Below are 24,992 nucleotides of genomic sequence, written 5' to 3' on the forward strand. Positions count from 1 at the left end.
ATCAAATTCGCCTTAACCCAAGGAAACGCTAGGCTTTAAGTTCTGTCTAAGAAATCAGTGTTTTTATAGATCAGGAATGATTAACCACGGTAATCAGTGATGTATCACGTTTCGTAGGAAATCTTCGACATCTGCATCCAATTATCTGAAATACCTTCCTACTGACCTCTAAAGATTTTTTTTATCTGTGTGTAATGTGTCTGTAAGAAAAAGACAACCAAACAGTGATGTGTTGAATAATGGCGGAAGGCATTAGGGCTGGGCAAAACAGCTCAAATTTAATTTTTTGACAGCATTCGTTATCACAATATTTATGTATTTGCTTCAAACTGGCTTAAATAGTGGTTTCTTTTTAAATCAAAGGACCCATCAATTTGAATGGCAAATGACTGTAATAATTCAAAGTAGATTCAAAATGTTTTGCAAACACTTGCAGGACACAAGTAGTACCCACTAATATTTAAACTTAGAGGGTTAGTTAACCAAAAATTCTGTCATCGATTTGAATATATGATGAACAGATTTTATTTAGGCTTTCAATTATGTATAAACACTGATCAACACAAATACATAGAACACATCAAATATGATCAACAGAAGCTCAACCGTACTTGCTCAAATCATATAAAACGATCATGTCTCTTTAGAATACTTGGATTAAAGAGCTCAAGTCATATGATTTTTTTTTTTATTATTATGTTTGATGTGTCAAAGTTTTGGTGGAATGGACTTTTAATAAAAACAGTTTCACATCTGTTTCGAAGATGAATCAAAGTCAACATGAGGATGAAATGACAGAATTTTCATTTTTGAGTGAACTCTCCTTTAAAAGTCAAATTAAAACTGCAATAAAGTCTTTGCAGTATTCAGAATGTTGCTTACTTTTATTTATATTTTATTAACATTACAAATAATTCAATATATTGCCCAGCCCTACCAAGCATACAAACACTCAGGTGGGTGCACTCACCCCTCCTCCTGCCTCCCATCCTTTAGGGTGACCATACAGATGCGGAGTGGATACTGCTGAAACTGATACCTGAGAGAGTCCAGGGGAGGAGGCGTGACCCGGCGGTGTGGCCTCTAGATTAGGGCGTCCCTTGTTGATTTCATGTGCTGCATATGGGGGTCTCTGTACCTGATAAAAAAATTTAAAAAAAAAGGTCAACACTGAAGAGTCAGTCAAAACAAGCATCACTGTTTTTGAAGTCAACATGAAATGACATTCGTAAACTCATTTCACTTCAGTAACATGACAGGTTGAGAACCTAGTTTAGAGGATTAGTTCTCTCCTGAAACCCCATATTTTAGGAGGCTTTGTGACCGGGAAGTCTGAAGGTCAAAGTTCACCCTTAACAGCATTGCAACGCAAAGTCCTTTAAGACAAGTAATTTCACTCGCCGGCCATCTTTGAAACTCGTCTCAGGAAGCTATTTCAGTTATGCAAGTGTAGCTCCTATCTCTTTGAATGGGGAAACATCAAATTCTCCACAGCTGTTCACAAAGCTTACGATTAAATTTCATATTTGAAATCACCAATGAAATCTGACAACAGTTTTCTCATAAATGTGGTTTCTTGTTAAAATAGCATTAAAATAGTTTATTTATCAGGCTGGACCAGCGTAACACGTGTTTCAGAACAGCTCTAACAGCAGCTGCAGTGACGCAATGACTTTATCAATCAGCTATCGGCTCTTTTCTTTAGAAGACGGTACTTATTCCGCCATATTGCTCGCTTAATACAAGTGCACTGTCTTTCTGTACTATATTAAAGGAGTAGTTCTATTTAAAATGAAAATTACCCCACGATTTACTCACCCTCAAGCCATTCTAGGTGTATATGACTTTCTTCTTTCAGACGAATACAATCGGAGATAATATTAATAAATATTAATAAACACTCTGAGCACCCGAAGCCGTGTGTTCTTTTATGATGGATGGATGCACTTTTTTAAGCTTCAAACTGATGGTTGCAATTCACTGCCATTATAAAGCTTGGAAGCTTAAAAAAGTGCATCCATCCATCATAAAAGAACTCCACACGGCTCCGGGGGGTTAATAAAGGCCTTCTGGAGCAAAGCGATGAGTTTGTGTATGAAAAATATTCATATTTAAAACTTTATAAAGTAAAATAATTAGCTTCTGGCCAAACAAACATACGGATTCGACTTAAGTCTAAAGCGCAACTTATGCGAGTAATGCGACGTACTTCTGATATTTACGCTACGCCATGACACACTACGCTACTTCCAACATCATAAGTTGCGCTTTAGACGCTAGTAGACTGCGTATTGCCGTTTGGCCGGAAGCTAGAACTTTACTTTGTAACGTGTTAAATATGAATATTTTTCTTACACAAACTCATCGCTTTGCTCCAGAAGGCCTTTATTAACCCCCCCGGAGCCGTGTGGAGTTCTTTTATGATGGATGGATGGATGGATGCCCTTTTTTGAGCTTCAAACTGATTTTGCTTTCCTCATGGTCACTGATTAATTAACTATGAACAAAACCCATATTCCTGTGTACTGTAGACTAGATCTTGTAGTCACCACATGAAACACTCATTACAGCAGCAGCTCCATCACAGGCATTGGAGAGAGTGAGTGTCATTGTCAGTTCTCCCTGGATTTTCAAAGTTGCTGCTGTAATTATAAATTGTAAATGTGGGCCAGAAACTGATTATCTTGCTGGTTGCACAGTGAGGGGTTGCAGCAGGAGCAACTCCATAACTCATTAAAGAAAACGGGAAACATGCAGTCGTCTTCCTTGCAGATCAAAGGCTTCAAACAGAGAGTGCACAGTTTTGACCCACTCTGAGGGCTGAAATACGGCCATCTGCGAGCCAGACGTGTTCCTCTGGAAGGAGATTGCGGTAAAACAAACATCTCCACCTTGGTCGTACACCACATATCCAATGACAATCAGTCAGTTCTGAACTAAACACCTGGAACTTCACACGACTGGCTTTCCTGCTTTCCCAGGCAACATCAGCAGGTGGAGAATGACCCAGTTATTTGCAGGGATTACACAGCTTACCCAGCAGCTGGGCTTTTCCAGGGTGGGGTGCTGCTGTACTAAGGAGGGGTGGGTGAAACCACACACACAGCCCTGTGGCTCCCAGAATGAGGGGCTTTCTGACCCAACACAGGAAGCAGGAACAGGAGAAAGACCAGCTCAGCAGAAAAAAGCACCCCACCCATTCACTTCCCTCAATAGTGTTCAAACATCATCAGTCCTGCTCTCTCAACCTCACGTCACTCCAGCCAGCTGTCAGAAATCCATTTTCCTATTAAAGGGCAATTTTTGCACTGTGGAATTGATTTTGCAGCCACATTTTTACTTTATATGAGAGTTTTTTTTCCTAAGATATAAAAAAATCTGCATGCCCTCCATTTATGTCAAATACTTTAAAGCCATACTATATAAGCCAAGAATAAAATATAATAAAATAAATTAAACTTTTTGTAACTATTAAACTATTGTAACTATGGATAATTTTTGACTTTGTGAATTTTTTTACAATAAATTTGCGACCTTCATTTTATATAAACACTGTATATTAGTGCTCTCAAATTTCATTAAAATATCTAAATGTGATCAATGTCATATTTATTTTCCCACTTCCCCTGGATGTATACACTACTGTTAAAAAGTCTGAGGTCAGTAAGATTTTTTTCTTAAAGAAAAGTTATATTTTTATTCAACAAAGATGCATTACACTGTTTAAAAGTGAAAGTAAATACATTTATAATGTTACCAAAGATTTCTATTTCAAATAAATGCTGAGACTTTTGAACAGTAGTTAGAGTGTGTGTGTGTGTGTGTGTGTGTACACAAAGACCACATAGAGACAGTATCTGTATTATGGTTCATTGGACTCTTAACTAATAAGAAAGCAATTTCAGCCAAATTTGTGAGTTAAGCAAATTTCTGGAAGTTGAAAAAACAAAAACAAAATTGGACAATTGTCAATCAATTTTCAAAATGAGTGGAAACATTAAAAGAGATAAAGTAATAGGACTTTCCATTTTTGGAGCCCTCCCATATCATTACCTACTTAGCTATAGCTATGGTAAAAAGCTTCCACCAGTACACATGGTGGTCCACATGTTGATGACTCAAATGTACTGTGGTAGTGCAGTTAGGAGTCAAATAATACATTGTTACAGGACATCTGCAGAGGCAGGGTAACTTGGTCTGAACCCAAGTTAAGGCCATGACACACCAAGTCGACGTCAAAGAACTAGTGGCGACGAAAGCCGACTGTGTTGTTGCCTTGCGTCAGCTGCGTCTGGGCCAAAAAGCTCCACTTGAACACACCAAAAGGACTATAGCCGACTTTCAACTAATAAGTACGTTCTGCGCCTGTATGTAAGGAATAACTGTCAATATCAGCAGGTATCAATAGTCTGTATTCGTCATTCAAAAAGGGAAACCGAAACTTAGACTGCAGATATACAAACCGCAAACAAAGCTGTGCTTGCTTACCATTTTCAATATCAATCATGCTGATCACTTTCTTCATTCCAGTAGGCTCATGTTGTTATGAAAATATTTACATACTGGCGTGCTCTTGTAAAATGACGTAAAATTAGTGCAGCCTTCTGTGTGTGCCGTCTTGACTTCTTTTCTCGCTTTCATTCTCGTTCGCTAAACTGAACAGCCAATCAGAGCGATCTCTCTCACTGACGGCCCAGACGCCGATTCAGCACGCGGACAGACACCGACGTGAACCAGACTAGAACCGACATGTGGCCACTGCAAAAACTAGCCTGACAGACATTCATCGAAGACCCGACGGCTTGGTGTGTCACGGCCCTTGGACTCCAAGCAATCAAACAACGTGCGGACATGGCTTCATTTCTATAAAGCATACTTTAAAGAACCTGTCATATCTTTAGAAATGACTGCAGCAAATAGGGGTACAGGCTTCAGATCATCTAAGATAAAGCCGCCCGATGACAGGTTTAGATGTAAAGATGGGGAATGGATCGTTCAACTCACACTGTAGACAGCAGTGGGGAAGATTCGCTCGTCCAGGGGAGGCGGCACTCTTGGAAACCTAGGGGGGATATTAAGGAAAACTCTGGGGAAGAAAGTACTTAAGGCCAAACACAGCAACAAGGTGGGAGAACACACATGATGCATGAAGGAAACTGTTCAAGCGCAGTAACATCAGAAAGAAAAGAGGTGACAGAGTCAAGCCGATCACATTTATCCACATGCAAATTAGCTAATTAGCTTGTTTTTCCAAAGTTATATAACCTAGAACTGTTCTGCATGACAGATCCGTATTATTCATCTTCTCCTTATTTTTTTCTTCTCCTTATTTTTTTCTTCTGCTTGCCCTGCCAATTTTTCACCGGGCCTATTAAAAAAAAATTTTTTTTAGCAGCACGCACTACAGTTCAAATGCTTGGGGACTCTGTAAGATTTTTTAACATGTTCTTTTAAAGAAGTCTCTTATGCACACCAAGGCTGCATTTATTTGATAAAAAACTGTAAAATCAGAATATTGTGAAATAATATTACAACATAAAAATAACTGTTTTCTTTTTGATATATATATATATATAGAGAGAGAGATGTAATTCATAGAATATTATTTTTGGCTAATAATGTAAACGTTTTTACTGCCAGGCTTGGTCAATTTTATGCAGCCTTGCTGAATAAAAGTATTAAGTATAATTTTTTCCAAACTTCCGAAAGGTAGTGTACATGTCAGAAAGAAATATATAATTATATCTTTAAATATACATGATCCATATCAATTTATTTATAAAACATTAATAGCTAGAAATAGCTATAATATGCAGAACCTCCACCATAACTATAAACTCTCATAAAAAATGTCATAAATTACTGTATTACTTTCAAACATTCTAAATGATAGATGATCACAAATCATTTATCCAGAACTTGGGAATGTTTATGCTGATTTATTTATTAAAACATGCTTTTCAAATAAGATAAATAATTCACATTAATAAACAATGATTTTTGATTAAATGATTTTTAACTCTGATTTAATCATTTAATCAAAATAAATGAGTTATTATTTAAAAGTGACACATTGAATTGACATTTCTGTAGCTCAAACAGCAGACCATGGTGCTAGCAACACCAATGTCATCGGTTATTATACCAACAAAATATGTACCTTTTAAATATGCTAAAAACAATATTCAGTGCATCACAGAAATGTAAATGTTTAGATTTGCAAGGCTTGAAAAACATGTGAACAATCACCAAACATAATGACAACACAGTTCTGGGCCCAATATGCATCAAATGACCTGAAACTCTCTCACATTTGCACTGTTAAACAGCTAGTGTAAATCCCTGCTCTCTTTTCCACATTTGTCTTAAAAAAACAAGGGAATGTTTTAAAGGAAACATGTATTTCTTTTTCTCCAACTCATTTTTCAGTGTTTCCTTGCTCCTCTATGAGCTCACAACCTCCAGCCACGCCAGAAAACGATGCAAAATTCACATAAATAGTACTTGAAACTCTTCCATAATCAACCATACTCCACATTACTGAATAAACAGTGTATTTTGAATGATGGAGTCATTCCGTGCGATTCCTCTAAGAAATGAGGTTCTCGCACAAATGAACATCATCATCCGTGCTGCAAAAAGGTGCAGCAAAACTGTCCTACACAAGAAGCTGATTGTGTATTAACATGCCGCTGTAGAACAGAGGACGGAGATGCGTCTTCCATCTCCAGCCCAGCAGCAGATCCGTGCTGCCTCAGTTCTGTCTGTACAACCAGGCTATTGTTAACTTATGAGGGTGGGGAAGCCCTTCCTCCTCCACTGCACCACAGGCACATACACACCGAGAGAGTTCAAAAAGAGATAATGTACAGTTTACTGAAACAACAGCTGTTAGTTACTCATTTTAACTTTCCCTTGGCACGCTGCCAAGACACTTTCACAGTATTCCCATCATGCTCAACAACCACGTCACCCTTTTACAGCCACAGTTTCAACCGGTTTGTAGGTTACAGATTATTTTTAGTGCTACAGTAACAATGTCTCGTTTTCTCTCTGTTTCACTTCTTAATCATCCTCAATTGCTTTAGATACTCCACAGGTTTCCTCTGCAATGCTGACATTGTCTAAATAAACTCCTGCTTAAATCAGAGTGCTATATGAGAAACAATAAATGCAAATATTGACTGACATTAGTTATATAAGAGATCAGCTACTGATTTGCTTGATCTCTTATATCTTATGTTAGAGTTTATAGCAGATAATTCTCAACAAGCAAATGTTTGCAAGTAGATTTCCTGACAGCTAACTCGTAAATGAAACCAGTGCATTGAGGATGCATTTTTTATAGTCAAAAAAAAGAAACACAAATATTAACTGTAAATGCGTTTGGGGAATCTCCCACGATTATAAAAAAATAAATATAAATACAACCCAAGAGAAACCCATGATTGTCTCTCTCTCGAATGGGACGGTATGAAAATTTCATATCACGATTATAGTGACCAAAATTATCGTGATTATCAATATTATCACGGTTTTGTTAAAACGAGATGAAAGTGTTCAAAAATAACTGATGCTCACACTAAAAACAGTTTAATATTTGAAAATCAACAAACAACATAAAACAAGCAGCTCTATGCACCTTTTCAAGCAAGATTAGGCTATATTCTGTGGCATTTCCTTCCTTATAATGACCGTCGTCAATAGCAACGCATCATAACACAGCGGACAGCGCACATCCATGTATAGCAAGAGACGCGCACGCGCACGCGCTCTCTCGTTTCATTCAAATACAACTTGCCGTCTTGCGTCTCCGTTCTTGGGCGATTGTTTTGTACGCTGTACAAAATGGATTTATAAACAGGTAAGATTTAAAACATTAATCTCAATTCAATATGTCCCCCTAATTGTGTGGTAAAAAAAAAAAAAAATCGGTGTAATAAGTGTACAATGACAGTCTTGTTTGAACTTGTTCGCTCGTCTTTGGCTCAAAGCCACTTGCTGCGAACTTTTATTCGCGGAAGCTTCACGTTTATTTCAAGTGAGTGAGATAAAATATTTCAACTCAAAATAACATTTTGTGCTCAATTATTTCCCAGACGTAGTTTTTGGTAAGTTAACTTGCCTTGCGTTCGCTATAAACAGTGGGTGATGGTCACACAAGAGGACTCGGCAGATTTGAAGTGTTTCCCCATTTTGTAGTGACCATCCTCGATTAAGTTTCACTCAAGACTTTTGTAAAAGACTAAATATGACCACACCTCAGATTTGGTCCTCTTAAAAGGCTGAAAAATCTCCCGAGCACGGCCACTGCCTTTCGCCATTCCTTCTCGAATAAAAAACAACATTGCGCGCTGCGCCTGCGTCAAGACTGTTGCTGGCTGGACAGGATTTACAGTGAGTTATTAAAATCGCGATAATCAAACACGGTTTTAATGATAATTAAATTTTGAACGATAATACTAACCGTCAGTACATTTCATCGTGGTTTATAGTGAAACCGGTAATCGTCCCATCCCATCCCTACTCTCTCTCTCTCTCTCATATAGTCTATCTCTCTCTTCATATATATATATATATATATATATATATATATATATATATATAACACTTTTATTTTATCTCCCAAAAACAAATAGCAAATGCCAGATCAGCATATTTACTTTCTTATGCTGAAAAGAAAAGTAGAAGTTATATTATATTAAGCTAGATATACAATAAAACTACCCTTAGTATAAACCCATAATCAAAAAGCAACTTGACTGCCCAGCAAATAAGATGCTGACAGAAGGACATGGACAGTTACAACAGAAGGGAGTTGACTGTTAGAGCCATAAAGAAATATAAACAAGATGTTGAGGGCAAGCAAAACAGTTTCTCTCTATGGGAAAACATATCACACTGCTTAGTTCACCCTACCTTACTGTAAGGAACAGATATCAGTAGTATATGTGGGCAGCCAGATCAATCTTATTAGAAGACACTACAGGCAAAACAATTGGGTTATTTACACATTGGTCAATTTTTAGATATTGGGCTATTTCGCTTCCATAGTTGTTTCTTTTATTACACTTTATATATTTGCATCTATAGATTTAAATTACAATTCATATCTTTAAAGACAAGTTTTTTCTGACTGTTGACAGTATTTTCTGATTTATTAAGTGAAAAGAGATATCGAAAACCCCATCTGTAAATATTTTTACTGTCAACATAATGAAACAAGAATTTTGAACCTGGCTTAACAATGTTCAGATTTCTGTTCTGTATGCAAAATGATTGAGTGGATATTGTTATAAATATGTTTGCAAACTTGTAAAACAAAATATGTACAATCCGTTAATAAACAGGGGAAATATGGTGATATCTATTAGTTTTTTTGTTTGTTTTTACCCCATTCACCTGGTGTCTTGCCTTAAATGGAGAGTTCAAGCAAAAAAATGAATTATTTACTCGCTCTCGTGACTCTCATATCAGAATCACAACCTTAGTCACCATTCATTGTATGGAAAAACATGAAATGAAAGTGAATGGTGACAACATTTCTTATGTATTTCGCAAATGTCAGCCCTACTCAGTCATAAGGGTTTGTAACAACATAAAAAGTGAGTAAATCACGACATAATAATCTAAATATAATTTAAATGCGGTATCTTATTTTTAAAATGACATGGAAAAATAAGTGTTGACAGCTCGGCTTTTGACAGTCACATAAACACTGTTACTACTGCACTAGTACCTCCATGTACAAGAAACAAAACCGGACTTAAATCACAACCAAACCAAACATTTAGTCTTGCAGCAAACTGTGCAAATACTAGCGGGCACACAGTACAACACACTCTAGCGCTGTCAAACCCTAGTGAGTGACCCACCTGCCTAGACAGCAGTTTCTGGCATTATATGCGCATCAAATCGAATCCCTAAGATGTTTAGAAATGCTGTCCAAGCAGGCAGCTGAGCTCACTAGGTTTTGGAGGGGGAAAAACACATATTTGTGATGGAGCCAGATGCTTTCAGAGAAGGATACTGTGGCTGCGGCACTGGCGGAGGCTGTTGTGCCACCGGTGTCCCCGGCGGTAGCGGTACTGTGGTCAGGGTGGCCCGCAGCTGGCTCGAGGGTGACGGCCCGGTTCCGGTTCCAGGTCCAGTTCCAGCGGCGGCTGGTTTCGACACCGCTTTCGGCGGCAAACTCATCGCAAATAAAACAAATAAAAAAACGCACGGCTTTACAGATATTTACAAATAAATTAGCTAGCGGCTAAACAGTGCACGTAAAAAAAATATTGCTGGAGAGTTACGTCAACACCTGGCCTTGCAGGAGCAGTTTGCCGGTGTCTGAGCCGATAGAAAAGCTGGAGCTAACAGGCTAGCTAGCTTATTGAGAGAATAGCAGGCTGAAGTTAGCCAGCTAGCGCTTATTGTGGTTTATCTTCATTGCTGAAGGTTGGGGGCTGTTCCCCCTCCCCGGCCGGGGTTTCCGAGGATCTAGTTTGCCTCTTCTTGCCAGGGCGATCTTGATAGGTGTGCCCCTTTTGGGAAATAAATAACACCTTGTTTACAACTGCTCTTTGACGAGAGTATCTCCACGGAGTGTGATGATTCCGTTCAACATGGCGCTGCGGCCGCCTCCAGTAGTCCTACAGGACCGACTGTTCGTTCACTTCGGGTGTTTTCGTGAAACTTCGGAGAGTGGAATTAGCAACGAGTGTATACGGAAGTCATAACCTACTTGGATGTGAGCCAATGAGATCATTATAAACGATGTAACTGCCAAAAAGAATGACTTTAGATTAAACTTGCATTTTGAATGCCATCTCTGTAATTTATACCTATATAAAATATGCAATCCTTTCCATGTTTATGGAGCGGTTTGGCCCGATTTGTGATGTTACAGTGACATCTTGCGTCCAAAGCTGAACACGCATTTCAGCCCACGAAATCTGCGAAATTTTCGGAGATTTTTGATATATAATAATAATCAGTATAAAGGCTAGTAATAAAAAAAAGCTCTCTTATAATTAAATACACATATGTTATCTTTCTATAAAAGGAACATCATAGAGAATGTGAGCTCCATCGCAATCAATAGTAGGCCTAGCCTATTTATTTATTAGTAGGCAGAGGTGGACAAAGTAGACAACGTCATTATTTGAGTGAAAGTACAGATAGGCCTGCTCCTGGTCAAATATTACTCTGTTACAAGTTAAAGTTGTAAAGACCGATTTTTACTTAAGTAAAAGTACAGAATTAACTACTTGTTATTTCCAACCAAATGCAACCCTTGCAACCAAAATAATCCCCTGACTGGAGATTTTCTTCTCAAGGACCTTGACAGAATTGTAGTGGAGTAAAAAGTAAGATATTTGAAATCGGACAAATTTCAAATGGATGAATGGGGAAACAAATTGGGATGAAACAAAATATATTTTTTATTTGTATAAATTAAAACCAATTTAACACACTTTTTTATTATTTTATTTTATTTGTTTAGTAGCCTGCATATACAGTGTATAGATTTTTTTTCTTTAAAAAATTGACATTTACATTATCAATAACAATTAAGGGGATAAAACGAGGACTGTTTACACTAAGAACAATAATATAAATATAACCATAGCAATAACTTTTTAGCGTCCAAACTAACGCACAAGAACATTCTGTTTATAATAAGCGTGCACTGCGGTGGAATTCTGATTGGTTGTCAATGTTTTTTATCATTCATCAGCTGGAAAACATAATTCTGAAAGTGATTCTAATGATATCGTTCCTCTGTGTCAATATGATCATTCTCATAGAGTTAGAACGCTTATAGTTATCGTCCTTGGTGTGGCCCATTTACACTGCATTTAAAGAAAAGTAAATTCTAAACTCATTTAAAAACTCAACATTGGGTACTTTGGAAACTGGTGCACAGGTGCAAATGCTTAGGAAAGGCACACACTTTACTTTTAATTAAGACATGCAGTTCAAGCTTTTCAGAAACACACAAATGAATGGATGGTTGTTGATTGTTTACTAATATTCCTCTAAGAAAAGGGACAAACGATCATACGGTAAGAGACACTATAGCCTACATAAAAATGTTCATTTTCAAAATGGTCACAATAAAATATAAGAAACAAAGTATTCTATACTTTCAGCTCTTATCTTGAGGCAAATATTTATTAAATTGAACACAAGCAAAGGTTGAAGTTCCTCTGAGTTTGACACTTTCATCAAAAGGAGCACCTTACTTAACAATTCATGATCAAATGATTTCAGATGATCAAAAGCATGATCAAATGATTTCTTCAACTGCTGAAAATGGGTTTGCGGGTTATCCGTGCGACTTTATAAGTGTTTAACCCTGGGACATCAAAACCTGGTGACTGCCCCTTTTTGTTGAAGGTGTAAAAGTTAAAGAGCTGCCCGTCCTGAGATTCAAGAGACACAGAGGCAGCGTTAACTTTCAGCTGACATGGGTACTCCTTCTCAAACACCACCCTGAACACCCTATCCTGCAGATAACTCAGTTTCAAACTTCTGTACTTCATAGGAACCATGGTGTCTACTTGAGGTCCGAACTGCTCCAGAGACAGCACTCCATCTGTGTCTGCTTTGATCTCATAGAACGTTATGTTGCTATAAGTAAAGTAGCCTATGTAGGGAGCAGGGTCCGGTGGAGGGATGAGAACACGAGGTGCATTTCTGAAGGCACTTTCCATGGCAGGGATGAGATAACTGTAGGCCTTGGCCACGAGATCCTCATCTTCAGGTTTGGTTCCAGCCATTAAAATGACCAACCCGAGCTTCAAGCGAGGAACCAGGGAGATCGAGGCTGAATAACCATCTAGATCTCCATCTTTGCGTATGACGTGATAGCCTAACTGTTCATTTACCTCCCAAGGTGTGCCTGTTTGTTCTGCAAAGTAACTGTTTTCACAGCGAAACAGAGGAGTCAACATGGTTTTGAGGGTTTCGGGCTGGAGAACCTGATGGTAGTATGCGCCCAGCAGCATCATCACCAGTTTGGCCATGTCAGCAGGTGTGGAGTACATTTGCCCTGATGGTCTATACCAGCCAAGGTCATACAGGGGTGCAGGCCGCCCACTTGAGTAAACGCCTATTGCCATCTGGTCCTCAATCTGTGGGGTGATTTCAAATCCGGTGTCCTCCATTCCCAGTGGTTGCAAGATATTTTCAGACACCCATCGCTGATAATCCATCCCTGCTACCTTCTCCGCCATCACGTGGGCCAGCAGGGAGAAGGCCAAGTTGCTGTAGTGGCATCTGAGGACAGCAGAGGACTAGAATTACTTAGAGAATCCACAAGTGCATGACTGCATCTACTAATGTCAATTATTTACACCTCCTCTCATTCTTACTTTGTTCCAGGGTCAGCCACGAGAACATCATCTTGTAATAAATCCACAGCAGCCTGAGTGTTGCCTTTCCAGAGTAAAGTAGTCGCCCTGAGCCGCCTTGGTAAACCTGTAGTTAGTAATGAATCCAAAATATCCAGTATTTCATATTTTCATTCATGTGATATGTTGTTTACCTTATCAGCCATTTCAAAAATTAGTTATCAAAGATATTTTAACATTCTGTTTGCAATTTGAAAGTAAAATTATTGGGAATGCAGATGCAAACACTAAAAACTGAAATCAATCGCAACATTATAATGTGCATTATGAAAAATGGATTCATTTTGAGATTTTTTTTAAAGATTACAATTAGGTTCTTAATGTTTTTAAAGATTAACTTTAATTGAAGGTTAAATGACAGCATACGTAATGTAAATGAAAAATATAGAAAATGAGCATTGACAATAAAATATAAAACATCGGTCTAATACTGAATAATAAAAACAAATAAAAAGATCTCTAATATCAGATGATAACTGATTTGATGCTGCTGTATTGTGCAATTTGTACATCCTAAAAATGATGGCAAAAAATAATAATAAAACAATTGTAAGATACATTTCAAAATAAACTCACAATTATGGGGAATACAGGCAGAGTTATCTTTGTATTGTTTTACTCTAAGGCAGAAATGGTCTTTCATTATAAACAGTTTTATGATGAGTGATGGAATATTCCATTGTAGATTTCTTGTCAAAAAACTTAAACGTACAGTATGGAATTTTTCGCCACTAGGGGTCGCTAACCTATTTACAATAACAAAGGCGTAGTTTGATGACGCAACATTTGCTAAGAATTATGGATCTTGTCGTCAACGTCAAGCCGACCGATCTAATCTATGGATCTAATAATGTTTATGGATGACTGAATACATCGATGCTTTTATCATGACTGTGATATGAAGCAGTTCGGGATTGCTAAGAGACAGCTATCAGCTATCATATAAGGAATATGGACATTTCATTCTACCGAACTAACGTTACACGCGAGTGCAGAATTACTACTCACAGTCACAGGTCAGTTTATTAGACAAATTAAACTTGTGAGGTAACGCAGCGTTGTTTCACTTGGTCTAACATCTAAGAATAACATACAGAACATATTCTAACATTTCATCATGTTGAGCTATATAACATTGATTAGTTTTATGTAAATGTGCTCACCTGTTTAATAAAGTACATGTAGAAGCGGTCGAAGTCTCGGACGTGGAGCTCTTGTTTATATACTGTCTATGGGAGCTCTAGGCATCTCGAAAACACCGCGCTGATATTGATTCTCGTTTTAGTTCTCCTTTTGTATCCAAAGTCTGCTTGCCATGGTCCATAATGTTTGAACGAAACAACAACAGCGTGCAAATAGACATTGCGAACTACCGTCAGTCGCTTTGGTTACTATCAGAGGGCTCTGGTTCATAGCTCTGGTTGCCATGGCAGTACGAGCGGAAACCAGGGACAACGCGGATATGACGCCATTGACGGCGACAAAACGGAAATAAAGAAACGGGACGTTTCTCGAATTAAATTACAAATTTCTCCTGGTTTGAAAGTTGTTGGAAACAGTCGGGATAATGTAAGTACACAACTAAAAAATATATATAACATAGATATAGTGATTTTTGCTATTTTTAAAGCAAAAAAGTTACATATTGTGGCTTTAACGGTTATTTCTGAATGCAATTAAGTGTACCAAAATAATCATCACCAGTATATCTGACACATTATATAAACATCAGCTTGGGGACAGTACGTGTTAGAGCCATTCCTTCCGGTCTAATCGTGTGGCAAACCCACTTAACCATGGCAGGTAACAGAGCTGATTAGGATAGCCGTGAAAACTCCTAGTCTAAAAACAGTTGATCTTTTTCACCTTCTTTATTTTTACAGCACATGGGACAGTGGAATGTGCTATTTTTATACATGATAATCATCTATCAGTGAGGTCAGTGACAGATACTGTGGTCCTCACCTGAAAGCTGACTGGCCATCCTTCTCAAGGTAACTGAAGAGATGTGAGCTTGAGCCTCTTTACTGCTCATGCCTTCAGAGATGGGCTTGAGGTCATGAACCCATCTTTTCCCCAGAGGGTTTTTCATGGTGAAGTTCTTTACATACTTTCCCAGAGGGTCATCCAGTGAATCCACTTTTCCATCCTCCCAAAGTTTATACAGCATCAAGGTGGGGAAGATTTTTGAGAGGCTTGCAATTCTTTTGTAGTATAACAATAACCAACAAAGAAACAAATTACAAAAAAGCACACAGCTATGTATTTACAATAAATATTTTTTATGTATTATAAAAATTTGAGTTTTAAAAGGGTGGGCATCAACTTTTCCAGGTCAATGGAATTCATTGTCAGTGAACGTCCATTTTGCACAACTCACGCTATTCTGAAATATTATTTTAAAACAATTGTTTTTGCTGCTTCACATTTTTATGAAAGCAATGATGCCATTCAAACATTTGTGATAAGATTAAAAAAAGAGAGAAATTGATATTGCATTAAAATAATTTAATAATGTATTAAATTGATCAAAAGTGACAGTGAAGACATTTTAATTTTATTGTTGGGTGGCCACCGTTACATAAGATTTTTATTTTATAAATGCTTTAATAAATAAATACATTTAATAAATCCAAATAAATGCTGTTCATTGAACTTTCTATTCATCAAAGATGAATAAATATACTCAAATAGAAAATTAAGTTATTTTAATTTGTAATAATATTTCACAATAATACTGTTTTTACTGTATTTTAGATTAAATAAATGCAGGAAACATTTGAAAGGTATATATATATATATATATATATATATATATATATAAGATACATATACACACACAAAAAGAATAGACAGTTAAATTTCTCCTTAAGCTTAAATTAGTTGTGAAACGCCCCCAAGAACCGAAGCATGTATGTGTGCAAAGCTACTGTTACCCACCTGTAAACTGTGTACTCATTTATTGGGGGAGACTTTGGGTCACTTCCATTCTTTCTGCCAAAATTACCATTCCACAATACAGAATCATTAAATATTACAATGGCAGAAACGGCCGGCAGTTTTGTGGAATCAAGGCTGGTCCTCAAAAGCACATCCACCTGTAGCACAACATATTGTAATAGTTATCAAACTGGTTATCAATAGCCTATTTATTAAAAGAAAAGAACTAATATTCCAATCAGAGTGGTCTAGGAATTTACACAGAAAGTGCTTTGATTTTTACTCATCATTTGACTTCAGCATTCTGACCTTGTCCAAAGCTTCCATGAGGACAGGTATCGGGTGCTTTAACGGGACAGGCTCAGGGAAACCTGGGCACATCTTCTCCTCTTTCACTTCTTCTGCAGCTCTTATATCCACTGTAAAGTAAAAAGATCATGTAGGCTGTCAAATATAGGATAAATATAGAACTTTTAGTGACCCACATATAACGTATAACACAACAAATATGATATATGAAATAACATAATGCCGTCACTCATATCTTATCATTATATAATATAAATGTAACATGTAATGGAGGATGGGGGTGGGTGTTTGGTCCATAATCATGTATTTTACACAAAGTTCTTTTTCCCTTCCCCCAAGTGATAATCAGGCTTTACAGCACACAGTAAGCCACTATGTCGAGCTCTGGGTAATCCATTGCCATCTCCTGCAAACGATTAATTAAGCAAAAGGAGATCGAAAAGTCAAATGTAAGGTTGTTCCCCAATTATGTAAATGCTTTCTGGCCACTTCTACCCATTATAAGTAAAAAATAATAATTAAAAAAACTTGATTTTCTATTTGTGGGAGCAAAATGCATAATTTCTTCTGTATAAGCATTCGCCATCCATTCACTGATGTTTGATCACTTGCTGGATCTCTCTACAGCGTAGTAGCCATTTTTAATTTGGGCCATTTTTACCTGGTGTTGCTTTAGGAAGCCTGTACTGCCAAAGAAAGCAGCCTGTCATTACAAAAGAGAGAAGCAGAAAGAAGACCATGCCCAACTTCGTCCATTTCACTTTCATCTTTGCAGTCTGGTGGTCTCCTTCTCTGGCAGGCTTAAAGAGAAAGGACAGTTTCACAGATGCAATCTTCTGAACTTCACATATAAGATAGTCACATCAATATATACTGTATCTACAATTTATGTATTGAATCTTAAACAGAATCGTAAAAAAAACAAAAACACTGATAATTGTAACATTTTCTATGAGCATGATGAAACAATAAAACAGCATAGTGTGTACTACTCAAAACATTGATTCTAATATATTTTTTACTGTAAGATATAATATTCTCATGTAGCATAAATGATAAAATGTCTTACCACAAGGTTTACTCCTTTACCACAGAGTTTACTCCTCCTTCCACATTGTATATCTCCCAAATGATACGTCTATTCACACAGAGACTTGTTTTTCTTAAACAAACAAACAGACAAACAAACCAAACACTTAAAGTGGAATTCCATTAAAGCTGAAAACAGACACAACTAGAGCTTACCAGCCACTCACCAGCCATGCTTTAATCTTTAAAAGAACCCGTAACTTCTCAGCATCCTCTCGGCCAACTGCAGGCTAGCACGTCATAATCTAAAGATCTCCTCCTTTAAAGCCACACTCCTGTCTTTACACATCCATTCTGTTCATCAGTTTATATATTTTACAAATGTATTTTTAATTTTACCTTTAACTTTTCTTTTTTGTTTGATGCATTGTTTAAAAAAAAAAATTTTTGTTGAAATTATTATATTAATATTTAAAGTAAAATGCTGTTAATGGATCATGCAGAACACTATTTGCACATTTACTCTATTCGTCTTAATAGGTTATTTAACCGAGGTCCTGACTTACTGTGGTCGTTAATTGCCACTTTAATGATTAATTTGACCTCATTAATTAAGGAAAATTAGCAAATAGCAAATTCTGGTAAGGTTGGTTTCACTACAGTGGTTGTAGGATTGCTAAATTACTAAAGAAACGTAATTAGCAAGATGGTGTACAAGTGTACATTTCTTATTACCACCCTTTGCTGCTGAGACCAATGGAGGAAATATGCGCAGTTAGAGTAGCAGAATATTTGGGAGAGCATTGCTATAGTGTGACTATACTGTATTGCAATACAGTACATTTTGAGCCACTCAGGATGCGCTGCCCCTCCATTGGACCCGTTTTATTAAAGGGCACCTATTATGCAAAATTCACTTTTACATGGTCTTTGAACATAAATGTGACCCTGGACCACAAAACCAGTCACATGGGTAAATTTTTTTTACATTTAGATTTATACATCATCTGAAAGTTGAATAAATAAGCTTTCCGTTGACGTATGGTTTGTTAGGCTAGGAAAATATTTGGCCGAGATACAATTATTTGAAAATCTGGAATCTGAGGGTGCAAAAAAATCTAAACATTGAGAAAATCGCCTTTAAAGTTGTTCATTTATGTTCGTGATTGTGCTGCATTCACTCACAAAAATAAATGTTTTATTTATTTACGGTAGGAAATGTACTAAATATCTTCATGGAACATGATCTTTACTTAATATCCTAATGATTTTTGGCATAAAAGAAAAATCTATAATTTTGACACATACAATGTATTGTTGGCTATTGCCACAAATATACCCGTGCGACATGTGACTGCTTTTGTGATCCAGGGTCACAAATGTGTGTTGGCAGTGTGTGTACACAACCACCCTATAATGATAAAAATCCACCAAGTGCTTTTTTTTTAAATCCCCATAAATCATAAGCACTGTCTCAGAACAAGCTGTTCTCAGATTCGGGGCAATGTGACGTCACTTTGCACAGGCCCCTCCCACGACTGTTGATTGACACTGCAGTGTGAGCAAAGACCCGCCCTGAGTGAGCGGGACACAGGGGGGCAGGGTTTCATAAAACATTGAAGCTTCCCCGGGCGCCGCCATTGATTAGCGGACCAACACCTGCTGTTAGCATTCCGTTGACTCCCATTCATTTTGGCGTCACTTTGACAGCTAATAACTTTACATCTGAGGCGTTTAAAGACTCCATTTGTCCTTTATTTATTTCTAAAGAAACTCGAAAATGTATAAAAGGCTCCATTACCTTGTATCTTACGTTATGGCCCCGTAGAAGCAGTTTTTGTAAAAATAGGCTAACGATTGCGTCATAACCACTCGACTCTCTGTCGCACAGTAGAGAATTACCGTATGGACTGGAGGAGAAGCTCGCGCGCAATCGGGGGGATGTGGAGGCAAAATGACAAAGTAATTAATCAGAATACTTAGCAAAAGTTTATCCTGCTCCTAGCTCATGGACACCTCCTACTCACGATCTCCGTCTCTGGTAGTTTCGGAAGGGAATGATTCAGATTTCTCTTGGCACAGCTACTAGAAGACAGACGGGTTGCTCACGTCACATCTACGTCGTCAAGCTCAGTTTGAGTCTGCGCAGTACGCTCAGCCATCAGGAAGTGAGAGCTTCTAATTGACTTCACTTGTCTCCGTTGAATCCAGTGGGGTGTGTCATGTTTATATACTGTCTATGGCGGGACACAGTCCGCCATTGTTTCCACACTGGAGCAACTGTAGACAAGAATGTCTCCTAAGCGATTGAGGTGTTTTGTTGTTGGATGTAAGAATGAACTTAGCAGTCTTCATTTACTCTCGTTGTTACTCGAGGATGGATCTGTACTGTTCGTGATCCAGCTTACGGTCTCCTACACTGAAAAAAACAATAAGTAAAATTTACTCAATTTGTCTTTGGCAAGTTTTTGCACAAATATTTTTTAAGTAAATTTCACACGCATATTTTTTAAGTAAATTTCACATATGGAATTAAGCAAACTCTTCTTAACTAAGTTAAGTGAAAGTAACAAAGAAAATAAGTAATTTTAACTTGGCTAGCCCTCAATTGGGCCTTGGGGTCTATATGACCCCAAGCGACTTTTCTTTAATAAAAAAAAATGGTTCCCTTCATCTCAGTGGAATTAAATTTTGTCACTTTTTCTACATTACCTATCTATACACACAGAAAAAAACTGGGCTTGATTCGGTCGTTCTAAAGGTATGTAAAAATTTTTTTTACAAATCTGTCCCTTGGGGTCAATATGACCCCACATTGAAATGAATGGGAAAATCGAAGAAATTTTTTTTTTTTTTTTTTATTTGTCAAAAAAAATCTATAAATCCAGAATAAATCTGAAAATTTTAATACCACAATGAAGTCCTGGTACTAGAGCACAAATGAAATGTGGAACAAACATGACCACTTGCACACACACATGTTCGCGCACACAAACACACACACAGGTCTGACTCCAAAAGAAAGCATTTTTATAGAAATTGACAAATAAAATCAATAATTCCAGCATAAATCTGAAAATTCTCACACATAAATGAAGGCCTGGTACTAGAGCACTAATGTAATGTGGAATGAACATTATCACAGACACATATGCGCCCACACAGACACAGACAAAAATACACACATAGACAGAGAAAGGGTGTGACTGCAATAGAGAGCATTTTTACTGAAATTGTGAAATAAAATCAATAATTTCTGCATAAATCTAAAAAATTTCACACATAATTGAAGGTATGGTATGAGAGCACAAATGCAACGTGGAAAGAACATGACTACACACAGATCAAATACACACAGAGAGACAAACACAAACAAACAATAAAGATATTATTGCAAATTTATATAGCATTATTGCAATAACAAGACACTTCAAAAGACCTCAAACAACAACAAAAAACATTTCTAAACTTTGACAAAATACTGATTTAATGTATTTTAAAATGTTTAAATATGTAATTCATTAAAAAGCTATTATAAGAACATTAAGTCACATCCAGAAAAATGAATGGATCTCTATGGGGCCTCTGCTGGAAGTATATGGTAATTACACTTTGTGGCTAAAACTATATTAGCTACAAAAAAACATCTAACCAGCAGATGGCAGAATTATGCATCTAACACCTAGATCAATATCCAGAAACAACTCATTGTTAAATTTGATCATCATTAATGTGTTTTTTTCATAAAAAAATTATATTTCATATGTATGCTAAGGGTGTAGTTGAGGAATTTTGCAGTAAATAGGTAAAAAAGTACTTCATATCCCCCAAAACACAGCATTAATGAATAGATGAGAAGTAAACAAAAAAAAACATATATTATTTGTATAATTAAAAATGTATATTTTTTGTACAATTTCTCTATCAATTGTTGGGGTCATATAGACCCCAAAGACCAGATTTGTAAAAGGAAACGAAGACCTTATGAGGGCTAGTTAAAGGTTGAGTAATATTTATTTAGTTGAAGTTTCCTTTGCAATACATTTCACTCAAACAATATAATTTTGAGTTAAGTATAAGCTTTACTTTTAAATACATAAGTAATAATACAATAGATATTGTGTATAACAGCATATCTACATATCAGATGGTAAGCATCATGTGAACGCAGAGACCTCAATACTTGGTAGACAATACACAATGACGGTAACATTTGATGGATCGTTTTTGTGTGTGAATGTGTCATTTTGAGTAGAAAATGAACTCCAAATGTCATAAAATGGCACGTTACTAATCCTAACAACAAAAGCAATGATGAAACAGTGTAAATACAGTTTGAAAACAGTGAAAAATCAACCTCATTAATTATTCAAGGCCCAGTGCATGATGGGAACACCAGTATCAGAAAAGTAATTTTACTTAATTTTATAACGTTGATATTTATGCTTTCATTTCTACACGCTTGAATTGAGTACTAATATAGAATTTACTTAATTTTTTTTAACTCTTGCCTGAACTAACTTTTTCATGTAAATTACATAGTTTTTTTCTGTAGTATTTACTTTACCACAAAATCATTTTTATCAGTGTAACGTTACTGATCACGGCAGAAATGAAAGTGAGAGCGCGCTCTTTATGACAGCTCATCCAGTCGTGGATATACAGTTTACCAGTTGATTAAGCACCCACTGAAAAGGTGTTTATATATTTGTTTACTGTTAGTTGTAACGAGTGTTTTGTGTACTTCGCTGTGTATGTTCCATGATAATGAAAGGGAGAGAGAGAGAGAGTTTATGGATAAGACTTTAAGGCGCACTTATATACTGTGTTTATTCAGCTCTTGCAGTGATTTTCTGGAGTAAAACTAAAGCTTCATCTTTTGTGTGTGGTACAATAAACTTCACTGAACTCATCAGTATATTTTGGTCATCATTCGGACGGGGTCTGCTACAGCAGGCTTGTATTAATAGTGGATAAAAGCAGATGACAAATAACCGTAATTAAACTAAACTATTCCTGTTCTATCTCCATACAGGATACGTATATTCTCTGGCTCTGTGGGCATTATTGTCCGACTCCGAGTAGAAATGAACACCGCTACTGAGAGTTTCTGTTTTGATATCATCAGATGAGATTGTCCTGGCTCTGTGCATTAGCTCGTGAGGCTCCGCCCCCTTTGCCGGCAGCAGCGGTTAATTTGCATTTAAAGGGATACACACTAAAACAGCGCGTTTTTCTGAGCCCCAGAAAATGACAATTGAAACATGCTGTAAAAAATTATCTGTTGGGTATTTTGAGTTAAAACTTAACATACACACTCTGGGGACATCAGAGACTTATTTTACATCTTGTGAAAAGGGGCATAATAGGTGCCCTTTAAGGCAGCGTGAAGCAGTGCAGCTGTAGCGTCCCATGCTCAAAGCCTGGTTCACTACCGAAGCTAAGTGGGCTCGAGCCAGGCTGTGACATGGAAGAGAGACCTTTGTAAAAAAAAAACTCAGATTTTATTGGAAGTTGCTTTAGTCAGGCCAGCAGAGGGTGCTCACTCCCAGGCCTGTATGGCTCCTAAAGTCATGATCACACCGGTGTGATCTAGGCTGGTCCTCCTGGGCCCAGTTTTTCAAAAGTAATCCAGTGGGATTTCGGATCACGGATTGGATCAAATCTTGGAAATGGGTTTTTCAAAAGCAAAAGAGGGATTCTGAACTAAGATCAGATCATGTAATCCGATCTTAAATTTGATCTGGATCAAACCTGCCCTTTGGGTTTTTCAGAACTTTGAACTCGGTTTGGGATCTATTTGATCCAAAAAAACAGGATTATCCTGATCCCATCAGAAGGGTGGATTCAGTCGTGATTTTTCGAACCAAATAAAACCAGAGAGTTTTTTTTTTTAAGTGAATGATCACAAAATCAATGTTTACTGATGATATATACATTTCTTCATATTTGAAGCATGTCACATCTAATGAGATATGGTAAAACAACAAAATCTGCAATTTAACATTATAACAAAATAAGGAAAGTAAAATGTTTCTGTTTATTACAGTGTTTCTGTTTCTTAAAATTAAAATAAACAATGGTTATTTGTGGCCACCGCTATTTTGCCAACTGTTGTTCTTTGCTAAGCCAGTAGGCTACACTGTTGGTTCCATTTAAAGGCGACCGCACACCGGACGCGCAGCTCAGCGCCGCGTCGCGCCACGTCTAGGACAACTCTCACCTGAAAATCCGATAACATCAGCAATTTTCTGATTTCTGTAAATAAATATAAAACTAAAGGTATTTTGCAGCACAGGGTGAAGTCCGTATATACATTAACTACGATTTGAGACACATAAATGTAAATTTAAAGGTATAGCGGAGGATGTTTTACTTCCTGGTGGGTAGTCTAAACTATTGGTCCTCCTAATTGTCAATCATTCTGGTGAATCAATCAAACTTTTCAAAAAGTGGAGAGGGCGGGTCTTATCTAAAATTTGGAAAGATCCTCCGCTATACCTTTAATATAAAACTACGTAAATGGCGCTCTGTGGCGCAGCAGGATTTTGAACACGGTCCTGAGCCGCCGCGGACAGACGCCGAAAGGCGCCGCAGGTGTGTGTACTCTCATAGAGAATAATGTGTTCGAATTTAAAAGACGTGGCGTTGCGCGGCGCGGCGCTGAGCGTCCGGTGTGCGACCCCTACTGTACGTTCACACCGCCGCCGACTTGAGCTTCCAAAGTTACCGGAAGTCATTCATTTTCAATGGAAGCTGGCTTCTCTCAGCTGCAAGGAGCGTCAAATCCATCGGCGTCGCGTTTTGGGCGTTTTGAGCGTCAACCAGAAAGTTGAAAGTATCTCGGTTCCTAGTGTCAATGTATTGCTTGTTTTTTTTTTCTGTTTACATTTCATGGCTCTAGTAAACAGGATTTGGTGATCCTGAAAAGTTCCTATCCGGATCAGATTGATCCAATCCGATGTTGCTTTGAAAAACTGGCTCAAAAGTAAGCTGGATTACGTGATCACGGATCGCAAAAAAAAAAAAAGGATTACTAAATCCGGATCAATTTATCCGGATTAAACCTTTTGAAAAACCGGGCCCTGGAGCGTAGTATCAAACCAGTGTGTGTGATTAGAACGGTCAGTGCATCACGTAATCAACTGTGCTTTCGCTCGCTGGCTGGCGCTGAGCCCTTGTCATCACAACTATTCAGTGTTTTCAACCAGGTAATGTTTATTTTAGGTTTCAGACATTTAAATTCACATAAGTACTAAAAAAACAGTACATTTAGAGTTTGGAAAATACACATAGGCCTATGTCTAT

The 24,992-nt window shown here is 37.3% G+C and overlaps 2 protein-coding genes across 5 annotated transcripts in view; both read right to left on the bottom strand.

Moving 5' to 3' along the window:
• The window catches only part of eif4g3b (eukaryotic translation initiation factor 4 gamma, 3b), a 48,509-nt gene extending 37,866 nt beyond the window's left edge, over positions 1-10,643 (bottom strand). For 2 of the 4 annotated variants that reach the window (XM_082146402.1, XM_082146401.1), the window contains exons 1-3: positions 10,031-10,643; positions 5,005-5,086; positions 971-1,138 (exon numbers count right to left, since the gene is read on the bottom strand). In XM_082146402.1, the coding sequence (XP_082002528.1) occupies positions 971-1,138; positions 5,005-5,086; positions 10,031-10,197 (417 nt within the window). In that variant the 5' untranslated portion in view covers positions 10,198-10,643. The remainder of the gene's footprint in view (positions 1-970; positions 1,139-5,004; positions 5,087-10,030) is intronic. The other 2 variants (XM_082146403.1, XM_082146404.1) reach the window with 2 other exon arrangements.
• Positions 10,644-12,293: 1,650 nt separating this feature from the next.
• Positions 12,294-17,751, bottom strand: lactbl1a (lactamase, beta-like 1a; the record flags this gene model as incomplete). Its single annotated transcript, XM_082146369.1, has 7 exons — positions 17,725-17,751; positions 17,317-17,455; positions 16,656-16,765; positions 16,347-16,504; positions 15,372-15,610; positions 13,368-13,473; positions 12,294-13,272 (listed from the first exon to the last, which is right to left on the bottom strand). Exons 2-7 carry the CDS (start codon positions 17,420-17,422, stop codon positions 12,294-12,296), a joined length of 1,698 nt encoding a protein of 565 aa, XP_082002495.1. The 5' UTR covers positions 17,423-17,455; positions 17,725-17,751.
• Between the last annotated feature and the right edge of the window lie 7,241 nt (positions 17,752-24,992).

This window comes from Leuciscus leuciscus (assembly GCF_965113295.1).
Source record: "Leuciscus leuciscus genome assembly, chromosome: 18".
NCBI lineage: Eukaryota > Metazoa > Chordata > Actinopteri > Cypriniformes > Leuciscidae > Leuciscus > Leuciscus leuciscus.